This window comes from Camelus ferus, chromosome 32, assembly GCF_009834535.1.
Source record: "Camelus ferus isolate YT-003-E chromosome 32, BCGSAC_Cfer_1.0, whole genome shotgun sequence".
Taxonomy (NCBI): Eukaryota; Metazoa; Chordata; class Mammalia; order Artiodactyla; family Camelidae; genus Camelus; species Camelus ferus.
The window spans coordinates 19,040,016-19,052,518 of NC_045727.1; the positions used below are offsets into that span (position 1 = coordinate 19,040,016).

At 50.5% G+C, this 12,503-nt stretch overlaps 1 protein-coding gene across 5 annotated transcripts; it reads left to right on the forward strand.

Annotated features, from left to right (window-relative positions):
* The first annotated feature begins 428 nt into the window (after window positions 1-428).
* Window positions 429-12,492, forward strand: CFAP73 (cilia and flagella associated protein 73). Of its 5 annotated transcripts, none has more exons than XM_032472184.1 (8): window positions 6,432-6,622; window positions 8,099-8,213; window positions 9,065-9,169; window positions 9,709-9,909; window positions 10,403-10,624; window positions 10,918-11,076; window positions 11,627-11,715; window positions 12,361-12,492. In XM_032472184.1, the coding sequence occupies exons 1-7, from the start codon at window positions 6,567-6,569 to the stop codon at window positions 11,702-11,704; spliced, it is 936 nt and encodes a 311-aa protein (XP_032328075.1). In that variant the 5' UTR covers window positions 6,432-6,566; the 3' UTR covers window positions 11,705-11,715; window positions 12,361-12,492. The 5 variants fall into 5 exon arrangements, with proteins under 5 accessions (XP_032328073.1, XP_032328075.1, XP_032328076.1 ...); XM_032472185.1 differs by having other exon boundaries at window positions 8,108-8,213; XM_032472182.1 differs by lacking the exons at window positions 11,627-11,715; window positions 12,361-12,492 and adding an exon at window positions 429-445 and having other exon boundaries at window positions 6,495-6,622; window positions 10,403-11,060.
* The last annotated feature ends 11 nt before the right edge of the window (window positions 12,493-12,503 follow it).

Genomic DNA, 12,503 nt, shown 5'->3' on the forward strand with positions numbered 1-12,503 from the left:
TCTCCTAGGGCAGCTCGTGTCAAGGAACCAGAAGGGGAAAGGTGGCCCAGAGGAGTGTGATCTGCTAGAGGCCATTCAGGAGAGAAGAGAGCAAGTCATGAGCGCCCAGGCCTGGGCTGTCACGTGGGTCTCACTCCTCTTGTGGGGTTGTTGTGAGAATTAATCAAGATGGCTGTGAAAGGCACCTGGCATCATTCCTAGTAGGTTCTCAAGAAATGGTCAACCACCTCTCCTTCCCCTGAGCTTCTTCAAGACAAACCCATGATCATCTTCTTGCCAACTCCCTGCAGTGTCTAGCGCCCATGGGATGCACACAGCCCATACTTCATAAAGCCAAGTGGAAAGAGATGCTGAACTCAGGATTTAAGAGCAGAGGTTTTAGCATTCAGCCAACCTGGGACTGAATCCTGGCACCAACACTTATAAGCTGGATGTTCTCGGGCAAGTAAGTTACCCTCTTGGTGTCCTCAGTTTCCTCATCTGTAAATTGGGAATAATAATAGTGTCCACTTCATAGTATGGGTGGGAGGATGGGATGAAATAAACATCAGACATTCAGCAGTAGCCTGGCATTCAGTAAGTGCTCAGTAAGTGTCATGCCATCATGCAATGTCCTGATTCCACCTCTGATCGAGTTCTGAGGCTGGATCCTGAGCACGTGGCTGGGGCAAAGCCCCAGGCCCAACCCTGAATTCCAGGGATGTATGGTGTGGCCACACTTCAGTAGCCAGAGCGGCTCCGGCTTGCTGAGCTGGGGGAATCTGGGGATTTGTGTCCCAGCTGAGAAATCTGATATGAGATCCCAAGATTGGGCTCCTGCACCCTGACGGGCCCCATGGCCCAGGACTGGCTGAGTCCCACAGCCTTTGTCTGAGATGCGGGGGCTGGGACCCTGGGAGGGCTCACAGACACGGAGTGGAGGGGGCTCCTCATCCCAAAGTGGGCTCAGGCCTGAGCACGAGCATGGGTGTGCCGAAGGCTGTTCCTACTGGTTCCTGAGAGCCGACTGTGTCTAGAACTTCCCAGCCCCGCATTCAGCAATGCCACGTCCAGAACTTAGAATCAATCATGGTAGGAGAATTTGCACCATGGAAATTAGCAAACAAACACTTGCAATTGTTTTGGAGAGTCAGTTTAACAATACACCACCGGCCCCAGGATTCCAGGGCTCCAGGGCTCTCTAGACCCCTCTCGCCTCCTGAATTCAACACCCTGAAGATTTTATTCATATTTCCCCACCCCCACCCCCCACACTGCCTTGGCCTCAACAGTTCCTTCCTTTGCATTCCTTTTTCTACCTATTTCCATAAGTCCCTTAGATGCAATTAAATAAAGAGGAGGGGTGGGGTGAAAGAGTGCAGACAGGGTGATAGCAATTTAATGGAATACTATACAGCTGTTTAAAAGGCAGTCTTAGGGGAGGTTTTAGCTCAGTGGTAGAGCATGTGCTTCGCATGCACAAGGTTCTGGGTTCATTCCCCAGTACTTCCATTAAGAAAAAAAAAACTAAGTCATGGGAAAACCACAGTGTATACAGCGTGATACTGAGGCCATAAAATATTACATATATAAAATTATTGTCATATATTTTTTCATATGTTGTATGCTTGTGTTGTATTTATGATATTATATATAAAATGATATATATAATTCTTATATAAATAAGAATTATATATAATATTTTATCTATAAAAAGCATGCATATATATAAAATACTTTTCTTACTCAACAAATGCGTATTGAGCGCCTACTACGTACTAGGCAGTGGGGCGATCTTAGCATGCGTGAGGTCCTGGGTTCAACCCCCAGTACCTCCCTTAAAAATAAATAAACTTAATTACCTGTCTCACCCCACCAAAAAAAATCTAGAAAAAAAAAATAAAAGAGTTCGTGCTTCTTCTGGTTTCTGACAGCTCCGCTGCCCTTGCTTTGAATCTCTACTCAGCCTCCTGGGCAGCCAGGAAGAGGACCACCCCCTCACCCCTTGCCCGTTGGTTGGCACCACTCTGTGACCTTGGTCTCTTGTTCTCTTGTTTCATGGTGATTTACATGCCCGTCTTATCTCCTAAATGTCACGGACAATGTCTGATTCATGCAGTGCCTCCCACACCGCTTGGCACATCAGAAAGACTCAAAATACACTCTCCAGGTTAAATAGAACTCAGTGCCCCTCGCGGGCTGGAATCCGGTCTCTCCCCTTGTGATAATGGTCATATTATTTATAATGGTCATTTTTATTTTTTTCCCCATGGTGCCTTAACACTGCCAGCTTCCCACCTCCCTGCTACACCTTCACCCCCAAAGCAGGAGGCAGAGCCCTCCTCTGGCTCTGCAAACCTGTCCATCTCTAGACCTCTGTTTGTTTCCCCTGCTGGGAAGTGGCCATCCCTTCTGAGGCCAAGATCAGGGCAAGGCGGACAAGCCCTGGTCCAGGTTGGGGGTGAGGAACGTGTTCTTTGTCTCGGGAACACAAAGCCTCATTTGTGAGTGCTGGGCACGATTCTGGGCAGGGAGCCACATGGGCCAGGAGGCAGCGGTGGGAGGAGTGGGCAGGATTTCCAAACCACCCCCCTGTGGGCTGGCTGCCTCGCAAGCAGGGCCAGTAAGTCCCCTCCTCCCACGGCCTGATGACAAAGTGTCTGTCTGTCAGGCTGCAGTGGCTTCCTCCTTCCTCAGCCCTACTCCGTGAAGGGGAGTGTCCGCCCCTGCCCCCACCTTGGAAAGGACAAGTGGGAAGGAAGAAGCCACTCAAGCGTGAGACTAGGTGGGTGGCGTTGGGGAGAGTGGATATTTCCAGAGATCCTGGGTTTGTGGCCAAGGGCAAGGCCAGCCGAGAAGCTGTGTCCTGCTGTCACTCAGCAGCCCCACCCAACCCATCCCCCAGGACGTGGGGACAGAGACAAGCCGGAGGCCCTGCTTCAACAGCAGGGCAGGCGAGCCCAGAAAGGATTTGGGAGCAAGGCCGTATTTAACAGAGTGGAGGGGTGGATTGTCTGGCTGCAGAGCAAGAGCCCCAGCTCCAGCTTCCTGAAGACAGGTTGTTTGTGTAGGGACCGTCTCCTCTCCTCTAAGCCTAGAGCAGTTCCAAAGCAGGGATAGGCTGAGTTATCTCTATATAAACAAACACCAGGGCCCAGCACTTCTCAAGCACTCGTGTCCTTGGAGGAGTCACTTAACTCGTTGTCTGTCTGTCACCTGTGGTCCACTTCTGTCCCTCCTTGGCCCTAGGCAGTCCTGACCTACCCCATCATCCTGGAGTTCTGCAAACCAACCTACAGACTTTGTTCTCTTGGGGGTGGGGGGGCACATCCTCCTGCCTCAGGGCCTTTGCACTTGCTATTGCTGCTACTTAGAATACTCGTCCTCTCCTTTACTCACCCTTACTCATCCTTCACTTCTGGGTTCACATGTCACTTCCTCAGGGAGGCCTCCCTGCCCCCCTCCTTGCACTCTGCACCCCTCCTGGCAATCCCATCGGAGTGTAATGACACATTTGCAGGGTTATTTGATTCATCTGGCCTCCCCATTAGCCTCTAAGCCCCATGAGGGCAGGTTCTGTCTTATCCACTGCTGTATCCTCACACAGTGCCTGGCACATAGTAGGTGCCCAATAAACATTGACCAAAATAAACAAACAAAAAACCACCTCTAAAAGAAGAGAAATTAAGAAGGGTAAACTGCATATCAGCTTCAAGATAATGGCATCCTCTGGGGAGGGAAGGAAGGGAATGGGACTAAGGTAAAAAAGATCCAAAAAGTAGCAGAACTATATCTGGGGTGATGTGGTTAAGAGGGTGGACTCCACAGCCAGACGACCTGAATTCAAAACCCACCTTAGACCTGACACCAAAAGCACAATCCATAAAAGAAAAAGTGGCAAATTGGACATCATCAAAATTGAAAACTTGGCAAAAGCCCACTTGAAGAGAATGCAAATACAAGCTGCAGACTGGGAGAAGATGTCCAACAGAGAGCTATCTGGAACATCTAGACATAGATCTAGAATATACAGAGAAGTCTCAACACTCAACAGTTTAAAAAAAAAATCCAAGTAGGACACAAGCCACAGACAGGAACAGATACTTTGCTGAAGAGGATATACAGATGGTGAATTAGCACACGAAAAGATGTTCATCGTCATTAGCCAGTAGAGACACTCAATGTACAACCACAATGAGCTGTCCCTCCGCACCGATCAGAATGGCTGGAACAAAAATGGTGATGCAGAAAAAAACTGGACCACTTGCACATTGCTAATGGGAGTATAAAAGGGTACAGCCACTCTGGCAAAGAATACAGCACTTCTTAAAACAAAACCAAAACCAGCTAGACAGGCATCTACCTTATGACCCAGCAATGGTACTCCTGGGCATCTATACCAGAGAAACGAAAATTTATGTTCACACGAAAGGGAAGACAGGAATCTCCACAGTGGCCTTATTCCTACTAGTCAAAGACAGGAAACAACCCAAACGTCCTCCAACGTGAGTGACTAAAGAAACCGAGGTACACCCACACCATGGAATGCTACTTCGGCAGTCAAAAAGAACAAACACCTGTAACGACCAGGCTGGACCTCCATAGAATTATGCTGAGGAAAGAAAGCCAATCTCAAAAGATTACACAGTCATCTTCCAATTACTATGTAACACTCCTGACATGACAAAACGATCTTAATAATTGGAGAATAGATGACTGGTGGCCAGGGATTAGGGAGGCAGGAGGGAGGAGGATGGATGTGCCTCTAAAAGGGTAGCCTGAAGCATCCTTGGGATGTTCTGTATCTTGACTGTGCCGGTCATAGGAATCTGCATGTGATAAAGTTACATAAGGGGGAGGGTATAGCAGAGTGGTAGAGTGCCTGCCTAGCATGCACGAGGTCCTGGGTTCAATCCCCAGTACCTCCACTAAAAATAAACAAATAAGAACCTAATCACCTCCCCCCAATAGGTAATTTTTAAAAAACTGCATAGAACTAAATACACACACACACACACACACAAGTGAGTACATGTAAAACTGAGAAATCTAAATAAGGTGGGTGGATTGTATCAATGTCAATTTCCTGGACTATCGCTGTGCAAGATATTGCCATCGGGGGAAACTGGGTGAAGCGGCCAGTTAATCTGCTGGGTTAATCTGCTCAGGAATCTACAATTATCTGTAAATAAAAAAGCTGTATTCATACAGCTATACATCTATGAGAATAACTTTTACAAAAACTGACAGTACCAACTGCTGGTGAGGAGATGGAGCGATCAGATCCATGTGTTGCTAGTGCGAATATGAAAACGGCGCAGCGACTTTGAAAAACAAGTTTGTAGTTTTTGATACGTTAAACATACACTTACTATATGATCCAGCAATCCTACTCCTACATATTTAGACAAGTGAAATGAAAGCTTCTGTTCACACAGGAAAAATGCACATGAATACAGGCTATATTTATAATTGTTAAGAATTAGAAAAACCCAACTGGAGGATGAATAAACAAACTATGGTATGTAATCAAATACTACTCAGCAATGAAAAAGAATGAACCACTAATACACATGTCACTATGAATGAATCTCAAATGAATACTGCTAGGTGAAAAAGCCAGATTCACAAGGTTATAAAGTATGTAATTCCATTGGTGATATTCTGGCAAAAGCAAATCTGTAGCGAGAGAGAACAGGTCCGTGGTTGCCAGGGGCTGGGTGGGGAACAACGGTTGATTACAAAGGGACATGAGGACTTTTAGGGGTGATGGGAATATTTTGTAACTTGACTGTGGTGGTTACACAACTTTATGCATTTGCTAAAGCCTAGAGTTCTAGGTGGAAAAAAAATTTTTTACTTTATGTAAATTAATACCTCAGTATGTTTTAAGTCAAGAAAAAGATTAGACCATGTATCTTTTAACTTTACCTCAATTTATGCAGAAAGATGTCATGTGCAATTTAATGCAAAATGCTCAAAGATAAAAATGCATATTATTTTCGCTCCATCTTTCTTTTTTTTAAATATGCTCTGACAGAACGCTTGGGGGTTGTTTTAAGCAATGTAGGCATAACAGGAACTACAGTATTTTTTTTATAGTGTTACTGTACAATAAGAAAATACATTTCTTGGGGGTAGGGAAGTAGCTCAGTGGAAGAGTGCATGCTTAGCACAGACAAGGCCCTGGATTCAATCCCCACTACCTCTATTAAGATAAATAGATAAATATACCTAATTACCTCCCCCATCCAAAAAAAAAATCTAAAAAAAACAATAAAAGAGGGGCAAATTCTTGGCCAAGAGACCCACGTCCTCTCCACTGAACCCCAATTTAGATTGGGAGTTAGATCTTCCCCTAGAACCTACAAAAGCTGCTCCCCTCCCCTCTCACCCTTGGGGTGGATTCTCCAGGCAGGCGTTGGAATGCTGCGTCGTTGGTTGCCCAGGCAACCAAGGCCTGCTGGGTGGCTGCCTTCCGGGAGTACTAAGCGCCCTCCTCTCCCCTCCATCAGGACCCCGGGGCCTCCTAGGCTGGTGCAAAACTTCAGCAAGCAAGCAAGCAAGCGAGGGCAATTGCTGGGAGAATGGCAGTGCCCTGGGAGGAATATTTCCGACTGACCTTGCAAGAGAAACTGCCCAAGTGAGTGGCACGGAATGGCAGGGAGGACTGGGAGGAGGGCAGGAGCAGGTGGGATGGCCTATCCCTTCCCCCTACCCCTGGGTCCTGGTTTCCTCAGGCAGTTCTTGGTGGAGAATTACTGCCTCCACTTCCCAGAGGAAGAAACTGAGGCTTAGAAGGAAACGGCAATTTCCCCAAGGTCTGCTAGTCAGGGCAGAGCTGGGTCAGTGGCTTGGTTTCCTAATCTGTTACTGATATCCAGCTGAGATTAAACCGGTTGAACCAAGTTGGGAGGGATTTACTCTGTGAACTGTTGCCCCCTCTCCCTGCAACTGCATTTTAAAGGAAGAGTGGGGGGAGCTTGTCCCGTGCCTGCTTTGTTTCAGCAGTGTGGTTGGGGACACGGGGGTGGCAACCTTCTCAGAATCTGTAAAATGAGAGGGTTTCCCCTGGACCAGAGCTGGGAAAGCCTTGCCAAGTGGAATGGTAGTGCATTCCTTCTGCTCCCTACACAACCTACCTTCTGGGCTGTCTCCAGCCCCTCCTGTCCCCTGGGAGCCTGGTTCCGGATCCCAGACTCCTTTTGAACCCTCCTGCAGAGGTCAAAGGGCGGCCCAATCTAAACTTAGCCAGAGCAAAGAGCTGATCTCCCCTTCTCCCCACTCAGCCTGCCATCAGCAACATCCTTCCAGCATCTGTGTTCACCTTTGACTCCTTTCTCCCCTCCTCCATCAGCCCTGCTCTCCAACAGTATCCAGAACCAACCCCTTCTTACCTCTAGTACACCCACTCAGATTAGAACCACATCCTCTCAGCATCATCCCATGACCTGTCCCTGGTCCCCTGAAGCTGACCCTCCTCCTACTGCCCTTGCTCCCTACAGCAGCCAGAGGGGTCCTTCCTCTCCTCCAGACCCTCCCAGGCCTCCCACATCACTCAGAAGTACCCCGTCATCATGGCCCACTGTCTAACCATCACAACCTCTCTGATATGAATTCCCATTCTCTGCTCCTCCCTTCCTCCCCTCCAACAGCTCCTTCTACACTACTTGGGGCTTAGCATTTGCTGTTCCCTTGGCCTAGAATCTGTTCCCTGCAGTATCCCCATGTCTCACTCCTTCTTCTCCTTCAAGTCTCTGCTCAAATGTCCCCTCCTTGGAGACTTTTCCATCTCCTTATTGAGAGGTTTCCTCTGCTGCGTTTTTCATCTTAGCACCTGCCATGTCTTAGCATTATTTATTATTATTTGTTAGCTTTCTTTTCAGTGGTCCCCAGCAGGATGCCAGCTCCTGGAGGGCAGGGATCTTTGACTGGCCTGTTCGGGGCTGCATCCCCAGTACCTAGAACAGTGCCTGGCACAGAGTAGGTGCTCAGGACAATTTGTTGAATGAATGAAGAATTCAACAGCCAGGAGGTGGCTAATGGGGGCATTTCAGGCATCAGAGGGGAGTTAGGGAGCCCTGAGTCTTGCCTCCTTCACCCCTACTTCCTCCTTGAGTCCCTTCAGGAAGATCCTGGAGCAGAATGTGGACCATGTCCCTCCATTGCTGCATCTCTTGGAGAAGAGGCAGGAGCTGGTGGATGCTGACCGGGGCCTTCAGGCCCAGAAGGAGGTGAACCACTCAGTGCAGCCCCTGAAAAATTTGGGACCCCCAAACCAAAAAAATGATAGTGAGAGAAAAAAAAAAAAGGATGGAAAGGGATGGAGTCAACTTATTTCTACAAGATCTGAGAAAAGTCACTGTTCCGAGACTTGGTTTCCTTATCTGTCAAATGGGGATCAAATGAGATCAGTGGTTGGTGCAAATACAGGTGCATTGAGCAGCTACTATGTGTAGGGCACTGCACTGGGATCTACAGGTCTGACCACAGTCCCTGCCTTCATGGGCTCACAGCCTAGAGGAGGAGACAGACAAATGATTGCTATGAGGGGGAAGCACTGAGCTGGGACTGTGGGACCCCAGAGAAAGCCTCTGTCTCTACACAGGAGTGGTCATGGAGGACTTCCTGGAGGAAGTGATGTCTTAGGGATTGCGGAAGGACAAGTTGGCTTATCTAGCAAACAGGGACAGAGTGGGGAGGGAAAAACAGGCATTGGGAACAGCATATACAAAGACTAGAAAGCAAGGATGTGTAAGTGGCTGGAAGATAGTGTCAGAGGAGAGAGGGTAAGATGAGGCTGGAAGGAAGAGCAAGGACACTGACAAGCATGGGCTGCAGGATGGAATTTGGGCTTCATCGTGGGAGGTGGGAGGTGGGAGCCATCGTGGCTGGAAGGAAGAGCAAGGACACTGACAAGCATGGGCTGCAGGATGGAATTTGGGCTTCATCGTGGGAGGTGGGATTTGAGCAAGGGTGCAGCCACAGATCAGAACGACAGATGCAAGAGGTTAATTGTGAACCTGAAAGCGTTGGATGACTTGAACCCCCAAACACACACAGACACCCACTCTTCACCTCCCAGGTGTTCCAGACTGTGAAGGCATCCCTGCAACGGCGGTGGGAACAGTTGGAACAGCAAAAGCAGGAGCTAAAGAGGTCCTTTGTCCGCTTTGAAAAGTTTTTGCGGGTAGGTGGAGACTGCTGGGGGTGAGGCAGAGCAGAGTCACAAAGGCACAATCCTATAGGGGCCAGACAGTGATACAAACTTAAACATTTTATGTATCCCCAATACAAAAGCGAGTGGTGGGAAATACACACGCACTGCCTGAAGCATTTTAAAAGCGTACAGAATGGGGGACGGTATCTCAGTGACAGAGTGTGTGTTTAGCATACACGAGGTCCTGGGTTCAATCCCCAGTACCTTAAATTTTTAAAAAAATAAATACATACATAAATAAAATCTAATTACCTCCTTCCCACCCCCCCAAACCCCGCAGATATAGATATAGATAGATGGATAGATAGATAGATAGATAGATAGATAGATAAAAGCCTGCGGGAGGAGTGAGAGACCAAAATCAGAGATTTTGGCTGGATTTGGCCCGCGGGCCATCTGTTTGCATCCCGTGACTCAACGTGCGAATGTTGGAACGGTGTGGAAGCAGCGAGCTCCGCAGGCTCCCAAGTCCTGGGGGTCGTCGTCTCCTCTCCATCCCTCCTTCCCAGGAAGGCGAAGCTCGGCGCAGCCGCGCACTACGGAGGGCGGCCGAAGAGCGGCACCAGGCGGACCGCCAGGAGGCGGAGGCGCTGCGGCTTCGGGCCCAACTGGAGGAGCTGCGGCGGGAGCGCGCGCGGCTGCAGCGCCGACTGCAGCGCCTGGAGCCCTGCGCGCGCCTGCTCGGCCAAGTGCTGGAGCAGCTGCCCGAGGTGAGCGTCCTGCAAGAGGTTTTGGTGCTCAGCGCCAGCATGCGGGGTTGGGCGGCCTCAGGAAAGGCTTTGGAAATGTGCACTACTGGAGCGCTGACTGTATGCCAGGAATCACCACTTATTGAGCACTAACTATGCCAAGAACACGCTGTGTTCTTGAATGCTCTCCAAGATCCAGTGAAGTGGGGCTTGTTATTCTCAACCCCATTTTTACAGGTGGGGCAACTGATACTCAGAAAGGTAACAAAAGGAGGTGGGGGTAGGGGGAATCCAGACAGTAAGTATTAGTTGAATGAAACAATGAATTAATATTAATCAGAGGCAATGAAGCATAGCTTTTGGTGGAAGTGGGGAAGGCCAGGAATAGTCCCCACTTCTGGGGCAGGAGCTGTGTGATGTCCCCATTTCACAGTTCCGCCGAGGAGGCGGAGGTGGGGATGCGGAGGGCAGGAGGCAGCAGGCCTGGTTAATCTCCCTCCCGACCCCATCCTAGTTCCAAGAGATCTCTGAGCTGGTGGCGCGCTTCGACGGCCTGGCTGACACGCAGGAGGCGCTGAGGGTCACGGAGCGCCAGCAGCTCTTGGAGCTGGAAGAGGGGCGCGCGCGGCAGCAGCGGCTGCGGGACGCCTGGCAGGACGAGCTGCTGCGGCAGGGCCAGCGGCGAGCGCAGCTGCTGGAGCAACTGGAGGCGGCGCGGGAGCGCACGCTGCACTGGGTACTCCCGCCGCCAGGAGGACGTGGACGCCCGGGACCCCAGCCTCCCACCGCAGGGAAGAGTGCCAGGGTGGATAAGAACAGCTGGGGAAATGCTGCACTCAGGGGCAGGCTTCAGGCATCGAAAGCACTGGAGGGCGCTGGAGGCCGGTCCTACTTGACACCCGGTTCCTGCAGTCCTCTCCCTGAGAGCGCCCATGGGCATCTGACTGGTGGGAGGTGGATGGGAATGTGGCCCCAGCCCTCTTCTGGCCAGCTCACACCTTAATGGGGAAGGGGACGGGTGTTCTCCAGGAATCCAAGTGGATTCAGATCCAGAACACAGCTGCTGAGAAGACCCTGCTCCTGGGACGCACCAGGATGGCAGCACTGAACCTGTTTCAGCTTGTGTGCCAGCACCAGAGGCGGCCACCTGATCTGGACATCGAGGACACCGAGGGGCAGCTGGAGCAGGTGAGGGCCCCTCTGTATGTCACTCCGGCCTCTAAACCTCTGGGAAAATCATAGTCCCTGAAATCCCACCTTCTCTGGGTTAAGCATGACCCTCTGTGATGCGAGCCCATTCTCTGAGCATCAAGTTCTAGGTCTTGGCAGTGGATCCGTGGGTGTTCATTCTGCTCATTATCAATAAATAGGTTACTTAAAACAAAATGGAGGACCCTCCATAGAGAAGATAAAAAGAGTAGGTCATTCACCAGTGAATGCGACTGATCCAATTAAAAGGAAAAAAAAAAGAATTATGTAAGGGAGAATTCTAATTTAATTACAATACAGGTGGTAGCAGGTTAGACAATGGTGTAGGTGTCTGTGAACGAATCGCTTAGGAGACTTAAAAAATCCAGAACACTTTAGGCCAGGTTCGCTGCTCCTGGGAACCACCATCATTGCTGTCTAATAGGGGTCTCCACCGCCACCCCTGCTTTCCAGCCTCCAGGGTATTGGGGGAGGGGCCGGGACACTCAAGAGGCTGGGATGTGACTCTGGCCATGTTGGGGACCCCTAGGTGAAGCTGTTCATCCTGGACCTCTCCACCATGCTGGCCAGACTCCGCCAGGCTGAGCCCTTGACCCCGGCCTCCTAATTCTGGCCTAGGTGAGCAGTGGGGAAGGGGCCCCCTCGAGGACCAGGGCCCTGGACAGGAGGTGCATGGGGTGCAGGCTGAGTGGCCGTCACTGGAAAGATGGAATGGGTGTGCTCACTCAGACTGTAGTGGGTGGTCACAAGAGGCACACGGCAAGTACTAAACAAATGTGGGATCCGTGGGGCGGGGGGACAAATTCTGCATCCGCCACATGGCCTGGGACCTGGTCCCCCCTCCTAGGGGAGTTGGGGGCATTTAAACAAGCTGGTATTTGTCAAGTGCTTGGAATAGGGCCTGGCACAAATTCTGGTAAATTCTAGATGAGTGTTTGATAAGTAAAGTATAATAGGTAGGGTCAGCAGGAGGGTCACACGGAAGACACCCATTCTTGGGGCACCTGCTCACAGAGCTCCTCTGTTGTGGACTGGTGCTGAGTAAAGGCCAGCCTGAGAACCCAGCTGCTGCAGGCTGCCCGTGACCTTCCCAGGGCCCCCAGCAGGGGCTGAGGAGCACAGGGGGTAGAGGGGGACAGAGGCCGGCCAGGTTCTGACCACTATGTGGTGTGGTATGTGGTGGGGCAGTGTGAACCCACCCTTCACAGCCGAGGTCTCTGCCCCGGACCCCAAATCCCATCTCCCCTCACCATCCACTCCCAGCTGCAAGCCTGTCCTGGTGGAAGGAAAGGGATCGACTGCCAGTCTTGGGGCACTCCCACTTCAGCAACCCACCCATCCTCTGAGCCTGGGTTTCCTCATCTGCAAAATGGAGACACCAGCAGATCCCACACAGGACTTGCCCA